General features: G+C 52.7%; 1 protein-coding gene across 1 annotated transcript in view; it reads right to left on the bottom strand.

The window, feature by feature from the left end:
* The window catches only part of scrib (scribble planar cell polarity protein), a 271,485-nt gene that overhangs the window by 51,672 nt on the left and 202,855 nt on the right, over window positions 1–16,958 (bottom strand). Inside the window, exon 32 of the mRNA XM_070880275.1 lies at window positions 10,010–10,365. Within this exon, the coding sequence (XP_070736376.1) occupies window positions 10,010–10,365 (356 nt within the window). The remainder of the gene's footprint in view (window positions 1–10,009; window positions 10,366–16,958) is intronic.

Below are 16,958 nucleotides of genomic sequence, written 5' to 3'. Positions count from 1 at the left end.
GGGTGAGATGGTGAGAGGGAGAGAAAGACAGAGAGAGAGGTCTCATTTAGAATCCAATCACTACGAGCCATGAATCAGTTGAAACAATATCCTAGAACATAAGAAATAGGAGAAGTAGGCCATATGGCCCCTCAAGCCTGCTCCGCCATTCAATATCATGCAACCTCAGTACCCCTTTCCTGCTTTCTCTCCATACCCCCGATCCCTTTAGCCGTAAGGGCCATATCTAACTCCCTCTTGAATATATCCAACGAACTGGCCTCAACAACTCTCTGTGGTAGAGAATTCCACAGGTTCACAACTCTCTGAGTCAAGAAGTTTCTCCTCATCTCAGTCCTAAATGGCTTACCCCTTATCCTGAGACTGTGACCCCTGGTTCTGGACTTCCCCAACATCGGGAACATTCTTCCTGCATCTAACCTGTTCCATCCCATCAGAATTTTATATGTTTCTATGAGATCCCCTCTCATCCTTCTAAATTGTAGTGAATACAAGCCTAGTCGATCCAGTTTTTCTTCATATGTCATGCCTGCCATCCTGGGAATCAGTCTGGTGAACCTTCGCTGCACTCCCTCAATAGCAAGAATGTCCTTCCTCAGATTAGGAGACCAAAACTGTACACAATACTCCAGGTGTGGCCTCACCAAGGTCCTGTACAACTGCAGTAAGACCTCCCTGCTCCTGTACTCAAATCCCCTCGCTATGAAGGACAACATACCATTTGATTTCTTCACCACCTGCTGTACCTGCATGCCTACTTTCAATGACTGATCTACCATGACATCCAGGTCTCGTTGCACCTCCCCTTTTCCTAATCTGTCACCTTCAGATAATATTCTGCCTTCCTGTTTTTGCCATGAAAGTGGATAACTTCACATTTATCCACATTATACTGCATCTGCCATGCATTTGCCCACTCACCTAACCTGTCCAAGTCATCCTACAGCCTGTTAGCATCCTCCTCACAGCTCACACTGCCACCCAGCTTAGTGTCATCTGCAAACTTGGAGATATTACAGTCAATTCCTTCATCTAAATCATTGATGTATATTGTAAATAGCTGGGGTCCCAGCACTGAACTTTGCGGTACCCCACTAGTCACTGCCTGCCATTCTGAAAAGGACCCGTTAATCCCGACTCTCTGTTTCCTGTCTGCCAACCAGTTCTCGATCCACGTCAGTATATTACCCCCAATACCATGTTCTTTAATTTTGCACACTAATCTCTTGTGTGGGACCTTGTCAAAAGTCTTTTGAAAGTCCAAATACACATCCACTGGTTCTCCCTTGTCCACTCTACTAGTTACATCCTCAAAAAATTCCAGAAGATTTGTCAAGCATGATTTCCCTTTCATAAATCCATGCTGACTTGGACCAATCCTGTCACTGCTTTCCAAATGCACTGCTATTTCATCTTTAATAATTGATTCCAACATTTTCCCCACGACTGATGTCAGGCTAACTGGTCTATAATTCCCTGTTTTCTCTCTCTTTCCTTTTTTAAAAAGTGGTGTTATATTAGCTACCCTCCAATCCATAGGAACTGATCCAGAGTCCATGGAATGTTGGAAAATGACCACCAATGCATCCACTATTCCTTAAGTACTGATCCTGGACTCAGGTCCACTTCCCTGCCCACTCCCATAACCCCTTATTCCCTTATTGGTTTAGAAACTGTCTATTTCTATCTTAAATTTATTCAATGACACAGCTTCCACAGATTAACAAACCTCAGAGTAAAATTTCTCCTCATCTCAGTTTTAAATGGGCGGCCCCTTATTCTAAGATCGTGCCCTCTAGTTTTAGTCTCCCCCATCAGTGGAAACATCCTCTCTGCATCTACCTTGTCAAGCCCCCTCATAATCTTATACGTTTCCAGGATCCGCAGACTCCTACCTCCCTGTTATTTAAATAAAGCCTGGCGTGCCACTTGGCAGAAGAGGCCAGAACAATTCCACGCTCCATCCCAGCACAGTGCACCGAATACAGACCTGAGGATCCAGGTACAGTCCCTGCTGGGACGGTGATTTACCAGTACGGTACCTGGGACGGTGATTTACCAGTACGGTACCTGGGACGGTGATTTACCAGTACGGTACCTGGGACGGTGATTTACCAGTACGGTACCTGGGACGGTGATTTACCAGTACGGTACCTGGGACGGTGATTTACCAGTACGGTACCTGGGACGGTGATTTACCAGTACGGTACCTGGGACGGTGATTTACCAGTACGGTACCTGGGACGGTGATTTACCAGTACGGTACCCGGGACGGTGATTTACCAGTACGGTACCTGGGACGCTGATTTACCAGTACGGTACCCGGGACGGTGATTTACCAGTACGGTACCCGGGACGGTGATTTACCAGTACGGTACCTGGGACGGTGATTTACCAGTACGGTACCCGGGACGGTGATTTACCAGTACGGTACCTGGGACGGTGATTTACCAGTACGGTACCTGGGACGGTGATTTACCAGTACGGTACCTGGGACGCTGATTTACCAGTACGGTACCTGGGACGCTGATTTACCAGTACGGTACCTGGGACGGTGATTTACCAGTACGGTACCTGGGACGGTGATTTACCAGTACGGTACCTGGGACGCTGATTTACCAGTACGGTACCCGGGACGGTGATTTACCAGTACGGTACCTGGGACGGTGATTTACCAGTACGGTACCTGGGACGGTGATCGCCTAGTACGGTACCTGGGACGGTGATTTACCAGTACGGTACCTGGGACGCTGATTTACCAGTACGGTACCCGGGACGGTGATTTACCAGTACGGTACCCGGGACGGTGATTTACCAGTACGGTACCTGGGACGGTGATTTACCAGTACGGTACCTGGGACGCTGATTTACCAGTACGGTACCCGGGACGGTGATTTACCAGTACGGTACCCGGGACGGTGATTTACCAGTACGGTACCCGGGACGGTGATTTACCAGTACGGTACCTGGGACGGTGATTTACCAGTACGGTACCTGGGACGGTGATTTACCAGTACGGTACCTGGGACGGTGATTTACCAGTACGGTACCTGGGACGGTGATCGCCTAGTACGGTACCTGGGACGCTGATTTACCAGTACGGTACCCGGGACGGTGATTTACCAGTACGGTACCTGGGACGGTGATTTACCAGTACGGTACCTGGGACGGTGATCGCCTAGTACGGTACCTGGGACGGTGATTTACCAGTACGGTACCTGGGATGGTGATTTACCAGTACGGTACCTGGGATGGTGATTTACCAGTACGGTACCCGGGACGCTGATTTACCAGTACGGTACCTGGGACGGTGATTTACCAGTACGGTACCTGGGACGGTGATTTACCAGTACGGTACCTGGGACGGTGATTTACCAGTACGGTACCTGGGACGGTGATTTACCAGTACGGTACCTGGGACGGTGATTTACCAGTACGGTACCTGGGACGGTGATTTACCAGTACGGTACCTGGGACGGTGATTTACCAGTACGGTACCTGGGACGGTGATTTACCAGTACAGTACCCGGGATGGTGATTTACCAGTACGGTACCTGGGACGGTGATTTACCAGTACGGTACCTGGGACGGTGATTTACCAGTACGGTACCTGGGACGGTGATTTACCAGTACGGTACCTGGGACGGTGATTTACCAGTACGGTACCTGGGACGGTGATTTACCAGTACGGTACCTGGGATGGTGATTTACCAGTACAGTACCCGGGATGGTGATTTACCAGTACGGTACCTGGGACGGTGATTTACCAGTACAGTACCCGGGATGGTGATTTACCAGTACGGTATCCGGGACAATGATTTACCAGTACGGTACCTGGGATGGTGATTTACCAGTACGGTACCTGGGACGGTGATTTACCAGTACGGTACCTGGGACGGTGATTTACCAGTACGGTACCTGGGACGGTGATTTACCAGTACGGTACCTGGGACGGTGATTTACCAGTACGGTACCTGGGACGGTGATTTACCAGTACGGTACCTGGGACGGTGATTTACCAGTACGGTACCTGGGACGGTGATTTACCAGTACGGTACCCGGGACGCTGATCGCCTAGTATGGTACCTGGGACGGTGATTTACCAGTACGGTACCAGGGATGGTGATTTACCAGTACGGTACCAGGGACGGTGATTTACCAGTACGGTACCAGGGACGGTGATTTACCAGTACGGTACCAGGGATGGTGATTTACCAGTACGGTATCCGGGACAATGATTTACCAGTACGGTACCTGGGACGGTGATTTACCAGTACGGTACCCGGGACGCTGATCGCCTAGTATGGTACCCGGGACGGTGATTTACCAGTACGGTACCAGGGATGGTGATTTACCAGTACGGTACCAGGGACGGTGATTTACCAGTACGGTACCTGGGACGGTGATTTACCAGTACGGTACCCGGGATGGTGATTTACCAGTACGGTATCCGGGACAATGCTTTACCAGTACGGTACCTGGGACGGTGATTTACCAGTACGGTATCCGGGACGCTGATTTACCAGTACGGTACCTGGGACGGTGATTTACCAGTACGGTACCCGGGACAATGATTTACCAGTACGGTACCTGGGACGGTGATTTACCAGTACGGTACCTGGGACGGTGATTTACCAGTACGGTACCTGGGACGGTGACTTACCAGTACGGTACCTGGGACGGTGATTTACCAGTACGGTACCAGGGACGGTGATTTACCAGTACGGTACCAGGGACGGTGATTTACCAGTACGGTACCTGGGACGGTGATTTACCAGTACGGTACCAGGGACGGTGATTTACCAGTACGGTACCAGGGACGGTGATTTACCAGTACGGTACCTGGGACGGTGATTTACCAGTACGGTACCAGGGACGGTGATTTACCAGTACGGTACCAGGGACGGTGATTTACCAGTACGGTACCTGGGACGGTGATTTACCAGTACGGTACCCGGGACGCTGATTTACCAGTACGGTACCAGGGACGGTGATTTACCAGTACGGTACCCGGGACGGTGATTTACCAGTACGGTACCTGGGACGGTGATTTACCAGTACGGTACCCGGGACGCTGATTTACCAGTACGGTACCAGGGACGGTGATTTACCAGTACGGTACCTGGGACGGTGATTTACCAGTACGGTACCCGGGACGGTGATTTACCAGTACGGTACCTGGGACGGTGATTTACCAGTACGGTACCAGGGACGGTGATTTACCAGTACGGTACCCGGGACGGTGATTTACCAGTACGGTACCTGGGACGGTGATTTACCAGTACGGTACCCGGGACGGTGATTTACCAGTACGGTACCCGGGACGCTGATTTACCAGTACGGTACCCGGGACGGTGATTTACCAGTACGGTACCAGGGACGGTGATTTACCAGTACGGTACCAGGGACGGTGATTTACCAGTACGGTACCCGGGACGGTGATTTACCAGTACGGTACCCGGGACGCTGATTTACCAGTAGGGTACCCGGGACGGTGATTTACCAGTACGGTACCAGGGACGGTGATTTACCAGTACGGTACCAGGGACGGTGATTTACCAGTACGGTACCCGGGACGGTGATTTACCAGTACGGTACCTGGGACGGTGATTTACCAGTACGGTACCAGGGACGGTGATTTACCAGTACGGTACCTGGGACGGTGATTTACCAGTACGGTACCCGGGACGGTGATTTACCAGTACGGTACCAGGGACGGTGATTTACCAGTACGGTACCAGGGACGGTGATTTACCAGTACGGTACCCGGGACGGTGATTTACCAGTACGGTACCTGGGACGGTGATTTACCAGTACGGTACCTGGGACGGTGATTTACCAGTACGGTACCTGGGACGGTGATTTACCAGTACGGTACCCGGGACGGTGATTTACCAGTACGGTACCTGGGACGGTGATTTACCAGTACGGTACCCGGGACGGTGATTTACCAGTACGGTACCTGGGACGGTGATTTACCAGTACGGTACCCGGGACGGTGATTTACCAGTACGGTACCTGGGACGGTGATTTACCAGTACGGTACCCGGGACGGTGATTTACCAGTACGGTACCTGGGACGGTGATTTACCAGTACGGTACCCGGGACGGTGATTTACCAGTACGGTACCTGGGACGGTGATTTACCAGTACGGTACCCGGGACGGTGATTTACCAGTACGGTACCTGGGACGGTGATTTACCAGTACGGTACCCGGGACGGTGATTTACCAGTACGGTACCTGGGACGGTGATTTACCAGTACGGTACCCGGGACGGTGATTTACCAGTACGGTACCTGGGACGGTGATTTACCAGTACGGTACCTGGGACGGTGATTTACCAGTACGGTACCTGGGACGGTGATTTACCAGTACGGTACCTGGGACGGTGATTTACCAGTACGGTACCTGGGACGGTGATTTACCAGTACGGTACCCGGGACGGTGATTTACCAGTACGGTACCTGGGACGGTGATTTACCAGTACGGTACCTGGGACGGTGATTTACCAGTACGGTACCTGGGATGGTGATTTACCAGTACGGTACCTGGGACGGTGATTTACCAGTACGGTACCTGGGATGGTGATTTACCAGTACGGTACCCGGGACGGTGATTTACCAGTACGGTACCAGGGACGGTGATTTACCAGTACGGTACCTGGGACGGTGATTTACCAGTACGGTACCTGGGATGGTGATTTACCAGTACGGTACCCGGGACGGTGATTTACCAGTACGGTACCTGGGATGGTGATTTACCAGTACGGTACCCGGGACGGTGATTTAACAGTACGGTACCTGGGACGGTGATTTACCAGTACGGTACCCGGGACGGTGATTTACCAGTACGGTACCCGGGACGGTGATTTACCAGTACGGTACCCGGGACGGTGATTTACCAGTACGGTACCCGGGACGGTGATTTACCAGTACGGTACCCGGGACGGTGATTTACCAGTACGGTACCTGGGACGGTGATTTACCAGTACGGTACCCGGGACGGTGATTTACCAGTACGGTACCCGGGACGGTGATTTACCAGTACGGTACCTGGGACGGTGATTTACCAGTACGGTACCTGGGACGGTGATTTACCAGTACGGTACCTGGGACGGTGATTTACCAGTACGGTACCCGGGACGGTGATTTACCAGTACGGTACCAGGGACGGTGATCGCCCAGTACGGTACCTGGGACGGTGATTTACCAGTACGGTACCTGGGACGGTGATTTACCAGTACGGTACCAGGGACGGTGATTTACCAGTACGGTACCCGGGACGGTGATTTACCAGTACGGTACCCGGGACGGTGATTTACCAGTACGGTACCTGGGACGGTGATCGCCCAGTACGGTACCTGGGACGGTGATTTACCAGTACGGTACCAGGGACGGTGATTTACCAGTACGGTACCAGGGACGGTGATCGCCCAGTACGGTACCTGGGACGGTGATTTACCAGTACGGTACCTGGGACGGTGATTTACCAGTACGGTACCCGGGACGGTGATTTACCAGTACGGTACCTGGGACGGTGATTTACCAGTACGGTACCCGGGACGGTGATTTACCAGTACGGTACCCGGGACGGTGATTTACCAGTACGGTACCAGGGACGGTGATTTACCAGTACGGTACCTGGGACGGTGATTTACCAGTACGGTACCCGGGACGGTGATTTACCAGTACGGTACCCGGGACGGTGATTTACCAGTACGGTACCCGGGACGGTGATTTACCAGTACGGTACCTGGGACGGTGATTTACCAGTACGGTACCTGGGACGGTGATTTACCAGTACGGTACCTGGGACGGTGATTTACCAGTACGGTACCCGGGACGGTGATTTACCAGTACGGTACCTGGGACGGTGATTTACCAGTACGGTACCTGGGACGGTGATTTACCAGTACGGTACCCGGGACGGTGATTTACCAGTACGGTACCCGGGACGGTGATTTACCAGTACGGTACCCGGGACGGTGATTTACCAGTACGGTACCTGGGATGGTGATTTACCAGTACGGTACCTGGGATGGTGATTTACCAGTACGGTACCTGGGACGGTGATTTACCAGTACGGTACCTGGGATGGTGATTTACCAGTACGGTACCCGGGACGGTGATTTACCAGTACGGTACCTGGGATGGTGATTTACCAGTACGGTACCTGGGACGGTGATTTACCAGTACGGTACCCGGGACGGTGATTTACCAGTACGGTACCCGGGACGGTGATTTACCAGTACGGTACCTGGGACGGTGATTTACCAGTACGGTACCTGGGACGGTGATTTACCAGTACGGTACCTGGGACGGTGATTTACCAGTACGGTACCTGGGACGGTGATTTACCAGTACGGTACCTGGGACGGTGATTTACCAGTACGGTACCTGGGACGGTGATTTACCAGTACGGTACCAGGGACGGTGATTTACCAGTACGGTACCTGGGATGGTGATTTACCAGTACGGTACCTGGGACGGTGATTTACCAGTACGGTACCCGGGACGGTGATTTACCAGTACGGTACCTGGGATGGTGATTTACCAGTACGGTACCTGGGACGGTGATTTACCAGTACGGTACCTGGGACGGTGATTTACCAGTACGGTACCCGGGACGGTGATTTACCAGTACGGTACCTGGGACGGTGATTTACCAGTACGGTACCCGGGATGGTGATTTACCAGTACGGTACCCGGGACGGTGATTTACCAGTACGGTACCTGGGATGGTGATTTACCAGTACGGTACCTGGGACGGTGATTTACCAGTACGGTACCTGGGACGGTGATTTACCAGTACGGTACCTGGGACGGTGATTTACCAGTACGGTACCCGGGACGGTGATTTACCAGTACGGTACCCGGGACGGTGATTTACCAGTACGGTACCTGGGACGGTGATTTACCAGTACGGTACCCGGGATGGTGATTTACCAGTACGGTACCCGGGACGGTGATTTACCAGTACGGTACCTGGGATGGTGATTTACCAGTACGGTACCTGGGACGGTGATTTACCAGTACGGTACCTGGGACGGTGATTTACCAGTACGGTACCTGGGACGGTGATTTACCAGTACGGTACCCGGGACGGTGATTTACCAGTACGGTACCTGGGACGGTGATTTACCAGTACGGTACCCGGGACGGTGATTTACCAGTACGGTACCTGGGACGGTGATTTACCAGTACGGTACCCGGGACGGTGATTTACCAGTACGGTACCTGGGACGGTGATCGCCCAGAACGGTACCTGGGGCAGTGCCTCCACTCTAAAAGTGAGGTGACTGAACAGTCCAATACGAAAACCACAGTCCCAGTCACAGGTGGGACAGATAGTTGAGGGAAAGAGTGGGTAGGATTGGTTTGCCGCACACTCTTTCCGCTGCCTGCGCTTGTTTTCTGTGTGCTCTCGGCGATGAGACTCGAGATGCTCAGCGCCCTTCCAAAATGCACTTGCTCCACTTCGGGCGGTCTTTGGCCAGGGACTCCCGGGTGTCAGTGGGGATTGTTGTAAAAGCATGCCTGTTTACTGTGTGATGTCTGTAACACAGTTATGCAACACTGAATGTACCCTTACATTGTACACACCTTACCTGTACACCAGAGGGTGTTGCTGCTGGAGCCCTTAGGGTTACCTGCACACTACAGGTAACCCAGCATAAAAAGGAGCTCACAGCTTGGTGTCCTCACTCAAGGAGCTGCAAATAAGAGACTACAGGTCTACACCGTTTCAGCATCATACCCTGCCTCGTGGAATCATTTTCTAAGGTATCTACATACACTACAACTGGCGACGAGGATGGGATTTATACCTGCTCCATCGAAAGTTGCACATGGATGTTGGAAATGGACATCGATGGGGTCCCAGTATCCATGGAAATCGACACAGGGGCGAGCCAGTCTGTGATGAGCCAAACGACCTTTGAAAAACTTGGGATAAATCCCACCAATCGACTGAAACTGTCTCCTGTCCAGGTGCAGCTCCTCACCTACAACAAAGGTCAAACCCACACCGTTGGCAGCGCGGACGTCCAGGTCTCCTCGGGCAGCGCGTTGAACAAACTCACTCGGTGGATTGTTGCTAGCGACGGTCTCACGCTGCTGGGCAGGATTTGGATGAACCGGGTCCACATCAGGTGAAGTGGTGACGGCCCCTGGTGCCCAGAAATCGACCTCGAACCTGGATCCGTCGCTGCATCCGGAGGTTCCACTGTCCAGCTCGACGGCGCAGTGACAACACGGCGAAATATCCAAGACCGAGGATCCAAATTCCACTTTCCGGGCCGGGGCAGGACTCCGAGAGGTGAAAGGAAGGAACTGCCGAGGTCCAGGGCCGAACCACAGCCTGCCTGACAGAGAGCCAGAAGATGGCGGCCATACCACGAGGGGCAGCGTTGGAGGAGCAACACGTGGCACCGAGCGGCCAATCGGATTGGGAGGCTCCCTTAAAGGAGACCGGTCACCAAAGAAATTTAAAGGGACAGTTTCAACTATTTGAGTACAAGAACTTTAAAGCTAAAGATGCAATTAAAGGATGCAAGTATGATAATGTATGCAATGTAATCATGAATTGTGATAAATAATATGACTAATGAGATGAATGCAGGTGTCAGTAAGGTTAAGAACAAGTTTATTATGCTTAATAATAATGATAGAGAATGTGAAATGCCTAATGTAACCTTGTCTGTTGAAACCAGGACACCCAAAAGTGATGCAAATGCTAGAATGTATAATGCAGGCTCGACTATGTGTGGTCAGAGCCAAGGTGTCATGTATACCGGTCGGACACTGCCAAAGGACATTGGGTCCTGCAGGGATCATGCTAATGCCAGTGGAATCCCCCTGTGGGAGACCCCCAGGTCCAGCATGTAGCCTGGACTTTTGGAACGAATGTGATGCTCCTTGCAGGACACACACACAGCCAGTGGGAGCACACCCCACTGCAGGGACAGTGGTCAATGGGCAGCCCAGCCACCACCACTGGCAACCTGCACCAGACCAGCCCTACAGCCCCTGGCCACCAGGGCCAACACCAGGAACGAGAGGCCAATACCCTCCAGCTTCCCTGGCAAACCCTGGGATGACCTGATCCTCATCCCAATTGGTGGGCAAGGAGCCCACCCAGTCTTGTGGCCCTGCCCACCACCCCACAACTACCCACATCACAGTGTATACACATCACCCACTGCTGCTATGGCCACCCCCACTGAGGGATCCCACAACAGTGACACCCAAATGGTCTGTGTGTGAGAGTGTGAGTGAGGGGGGGGGGGGAACGTACGAGGCCAGCTTCAAGTACAGGGATCACATCTGGCAACCACACAACCCTCACCACAACCTCCCATAGCCCACCACTGATCACCTCCCCTGGGCATGACAATAAGGATATGAAAAATGCTCAGAGGGAGTGTTGTTATATATGCATGCCTGTTTACAGTGTGATGTCTGTAACACTGTTATGCAACACTGAATGTACCTTTACACTGTACACACTTTACCTGTAACACCAGAGGGTGCTGCTGCTGGAGACCTAAGGGTCACCTGCACACTGCAGGTAACCCAGTATAAAAGGGAGCTCACCTCTTGGTGTCCTCGAGGAGCTGCATGGGGCTCACTTGCCGTGTCGGAGTTCTGAGTAGAGCACTTGCTTTGGGAGTCTTGCATCGGGCATGCGAACAATGTGGCCAGCCCAACAGAGCTGGTCGAGTGTGGTCAGTGCTCCGATGGTGGCACGAGAGGGTTGTCCTATAAGGAGCGACTGAGTAGATTGGGCCTATACTCTCTGGAGTTCAGAAGAATGAGAGGTGATCTCATTGAAACATGTAAGATTTTGAGGGGATTGAGGGTAGATGCTGAGAGCGAGCCAAAGGTGGGCAGACACCCTCAAAGCCTTCCTGATAAAGTGCAACATTCCCACTGACACCTGGGAGTCCCTGGCCAAAGACTGCCCTAAGTGGAGGAAGTGCATCCAGGAGGGTGCTGAGCACCTCGAGTCTCATCGCCGAGAGCATGCAGAAACCAAGCGCAGGCAGCGGAAGGAGCGTGCGGCAAACCTGTCCCACCCACCCCTTCCCTCAACGACTGTCTGTCCCACCTGTGACAGGGACTGTGGTTCTCGTATTGGACTGTTCAGCCACCGAAGGACTCATGTTAAGAGTGGAAGCAAGTCTTCCTCGATTCTGAGGGACTGTCTATGATGGTCTCCCTGAGCTGCAGAGTCTAGAACAAGGGGCCATAGTCTCAGGATAAGGGGCTGGCCATTTAAGACCGAGATGAGATGGAATTTCTTCACTCACAGGGTTGCAAATGTTTGGAATTCTCTACCCCAGAGGGCTGTGGATGCTGAGTCTCTGAATATATTGAAGGCTGAGAGATAGATTTTTGGAGTCGAGGGGAATCAAGGGATTTGGGGATCGGGCGGGAATGTGCAGTTGAAGTAGAAGATCAGCCATGGCCGACTCCTGCTCCTATTTCTTATGCTTATGGTGGGAGGCTGGATTGAGCAGTGTGCCTATATATAGGTCTAACATCCAACAGGTGGAAGCTGGAGTCAGCTTTACGGACAGGGGAGGGAATATGGAAGGGAGCTTGAACTGAAAGCTAGCCCAGCCCCTCAACCTGTCTGTAGAATCGGGGTGACATTCCCCCCCATCTGTCCCCTGTTCTGCACCAGTCTGGACATCTCCTGTAGCTGGGGCACAGTGCCACACGGGGCCCTGGGCACTCTGCCATCCTCAAGCAGCAGCATAGAATTATAGAAAATTACCACACAGGTGGCCCATCGTGTCCACGCCGGCCGACCTAGAGCTACCCAGCCTAATCCCACTTTCCAGCTCTCGGTCCGTAGCCCTGTCGGTGCACATCCAGGTACTGTTTAAATGTGGTGAGGGTTTCTGCCTCTAACACCCTTTCAGGCCGTGAGTTCCAGACCCCCCACCACCCTCTGGGTGAAGACATTTCCCCTCAAATCCCCTCGAAACCTCCCCCCAATTACTTTAAATCTATGCCCCCTGGTTGTTGACCCCTCTGCCAAGGGAAACAGGTCCTTCCTATCCACTCCTCTCATAATTGTATACACCTCAATCAGGTCTCCCCTCAGCCTCCTCTGTTCCAAAGAAAACAAACCCAGCCTATCTAATCTGTCCTCATGGCTAAAATTCTCCAGTCCCGGCAACATCCTCGTAAATCTCCTCTGTACCCTCTCCAGTGCAATCACATCCTTCCTGTAATATGGTGGCCAGAACTGCATGCAGTACTCCAGCTGTAGCCTAACCAGTGTTTTATACAGTTCAAGCATAACCCCCCTGCTCTTGTATTCTATCATCAGGATCAGCTGGGGTCACAGACACGAATCGATATGGGGCTATAGGAGGCGGGGAGAGGGGAGAGGGGAAGGAGAGGTGGGCGGTGAGGGCTGGGGAGGCTCAGTCCTTGAGTATATTCAAGACCGAGATCGATAGATTTTTGGATATTAAGGGAATCAAGGGATATGGGAATAGTGCAGGAAAGTGGGGTTGAGGTGGGAGATCAGCCGTGATCTCATCAAATGGCGGAGTAGGCTTGAGGGTCCAAATGGCCGACTCCTGCTAATTCTTGAGCCAAATGAGTTCAGGCACCATGAGGGAGAGAGAGAAAAAAAAGTGTGACTGAGAGGGAGGGAGGGGGGAAAGTGAGAGAGAGAGAGAGCAGATGGAGAAGAGCCAGAGAGAGATAAAACTGAGAGTGGGAGATCGAGAGAAAGAGATGGAGAGTAAGGGAGAGAGAGAGATGGAGTTAGGGAAAAGGAAGGAGGGGATCAGAGAACAAGAGCGAGCAAGAAGAATGAGACGGAGAGAAAGAGAAGCTGGGGCAGAGTTAGAGGGACAGGACACAGACACAGCGTCCATTGGAATGTGGCTGTTGATGGGGTGGGGGGCCCCGTCTGTATCCCGGGGGTGGGGGGGGAACGCCCGGTCTGTATTGGTTGGGGGGGGGCACGGGACCCTGTCTGTATCAGGAGGTTTGTCTGTATTGTGGGGTCTGGCACTGGGGCCGTATTGAGGTGTGACACACATCAATAGCAGCGGAGAAACCCAGTGCGGGGAGAGGAACGTACTGAAAACACAACGCCAGGAGGCTGTTACTCAACCTCAAAATATCCACGGGAAATGGTGAGCGAGATGTTACATGGAGCAAGGTCCGGCGCTCAAACCCTGCTCCCCAGTCCCAGACAGAGGGCCCCGCCCAGTCCCAGACAGAGGGCCCCGCCCAGCCCCAGAGGGCTCCGCCCAGTCCCAGACAGAGGGCCCCATCCAGTCACAGACAGAGGATCCCGCCCAGCCCCGAGGGCCTCACCCAGTCCCAGACAGAGGGCCCCGCCCAGCCCCAGAGGGCCCCGCCCAGTCCCAGACAGAGGGCCCCACCCAGTCACAGACAGAGGGCCCCGCCCAGCCCCGAGGGCCTCACCCAGTCCCAGACAGAGGGCCCCACCCAGTCACAGACAGAGGGCCCCGCCCAGCCCCGAGGGCCTCACCCAGTCCCAGACAGAGGGCCCCGCTCAGCCCCAGACAGAGGGTCCCGCCCAGCCCCAGACAGAGGGCCCAGTCCCGTCATGGCCCAGCTCCGTCCCAGACAGCCGTCCTGTCCCAGACAATATGTCTCTCTCACTCTCGAGTACATGGGCTGCCCCAGCTCCAGCGGGCTCCTGTGCTGCTGTCAGCCCAAAGACAACACTCCCAGCACGGTCTGACAACACACATCACCCGCAATCCCACTGGCTCACCTCGATCGCCCCTGGCTCCAGCGTCTGCGGTTTGGGGAAGGGCCGATCTTTCTGCAGCAGTGCCTGGTTGACAAAGTTCTTGGCCTCACACAGCCAAGGAGAGGTCGGGAGAGTGTGTGACTCCACAGTACGACACACAATGGTGTGAGGCTGGGCTCCAGTGTTCTGGGTTCTCGATTCGCCCACACTGCCTGCAGACCAGCAGGTGCAGGGCTCGGCACTCCGACCTCTCACCCCCCTCGCCGAAAATAGGCCCCAGGCTGCAGCCAGCATTCCACTCCTCTGACTGGGGAACTATTCCCATTCTCAGCATTCCTCACCCCACTGCTATTCTTCCAAACCGCCTTTTCACCACAATTAGCTCCTGCACTCCCCCACCTCCCGCCTGCAGAGAATTACATAGAAACATAGAAATTTACAGCGCAGGAGGAGGCCATTCCGGCCCATCGTGTCCACGCCGGCCGACAAAGAGCCGCACGGCCCTCGGTCAGCAGCCCTGAAGGTTACATATAAACCTATGAACAATGACGGAAAGGTAAAGAGCACCCAGCCCAAACAGTCCGCCTCACACAACTGCGACACCCCTTATACTGAAACATTCTACACTCCACCCCAACCGGAGCCATGGGATCTCCTGGGGGAAGCAAAAACCAGATAAAAACCCAGGCCAATTTAGGGCCAATCTGTGAAAATTCCTCTCCGACCCATCCAGGCGATCGACACTAGTCCAGGAGATCACCCTGGCCGTATTCTATTCCCTGCAGTACTTACCATTATATCTGCTCCGTCCAACAAAAGGTCATCCAGTCTAATCCCAATTACCAGCTCGAGGTCTATAACCCTGCAGGTTACTGCACTTTAAATGCCCATCCAACCATCTCTTAAAAGTGGTGAAGGTTTCTGCATCCACCACTCTTCCAGGCAGCGAGTTCCAGATCCCCACAACCCTCTGCGTAAAGAAGCCCCCCTCAAATCCCCTCTAAACCTTCCTCCAACCACCTTAAAACTATGCCCCTTCGTAATAGACCCCATCCTCCAATGGAAATAGACCCTTACCACCCACTATGTCTAGGCCCCTCAAAATGTAGAATACACACAGCACAGAAACAGGCCATTCGGCCCAACTCGCCTGGTTTACACTACACTCGCGGCTTCCCCTACCCCATCCGCCTCATCTCAGCCCCTCATTCTATTCCTTTTTCTCTCATGAACACGTCTAGTTTCCTTTTAAATGCATCTCGGCTGTTTGCCCCAAGCACTCCCTGTGGCAGTGAGTTCCACATTCTCACCGCTCTCTGGGTAAAGAGGTTTCTCCTTAGTTCCCCGTTGGATTTTTTAATAACTATCCTGTATTTATGGCCCCTAATTTTGGATCCTCGCACAAGAGGAAACATTCTCTCCACATCCACCCTGTCCGACCCATTCACAACTGTCTAGGCCTCCCCGATAGCTGAAGTCTCTCCGTTCTGGTCCCATTTGTGTAAAGCTCCTGTGCATTTTCTCCAGTGCTTCTATGTCCTTTTTATAGCATGGGGACTAGAATTGTGCGCAGTGCTCCAAGTGCGACCTGACTAGGTGCCGGCACAAATGTAACATAACTTCATTACTTTTGAATTCTACACCCCAAGAAATCAATCTGTGTTCGCATTCTGAATTGCTCTGCTGACTGCTATGCGGCTTTTAACGAAGTGTTCACCGGTATCGCTCGATACCTTTGCTCTTTTACCCCATTCAGTTTCTCACTTTCGAAGGTGATGTTTCTGTTTTTCCGACCAACGTGCATCACCTCATGTTTATCTGTAAAAGTTCATTAACTGCCCAGTCTACAAGTTTTAAGAGCAGGAGTCGGCCATTTGGCCCCTCGAGCCTGCTCCGCCATTCAATAAGCTCATAGCTGATCATCGACTTCAAGTCCACTTTCCCGTCCGATTCCCATATCCCTTGATTCCCCGAGACACCAAAGATCTGTCTATCTCAGCCTTGACTATATTCTGAGACTCAGCATCCACAGCTCTCTGGGGTAGAGAATTCCAACATTCACAACTTTCTGAGTGAAGAAATTCCTCCTCATCTCAATCTTAAATGGCCGACCCCTGTGGAATTCCCTACTGCAGAGAGATGTTGAGGCCAGTTCATTGGATATATTCAAGAAGGAGTTAGATATGGTCCTTACGGATAAAG

This window comes from Pristiophorus japonicus, chromosome 5 (genome assembly GCF_044704955.1).
Source record: "Pristiophorus japonicus isolate sPriJap1 chromosome 5, sPriJap1.hap1, whole genome shotgun sequence".
Taxonomy (NCBI): domain Eukaryota; kingdom Metazoa; phylum Chordata; class Chondrichthyes; family Pristiophoridae; genus Pristiophorus; species Pristiophorus japonicus.
The sequence above is the reverse complement of the archived record's forward strand: the minus strand, read 5'-3'. Positions and strand labels throughout refer to the sequence as shown.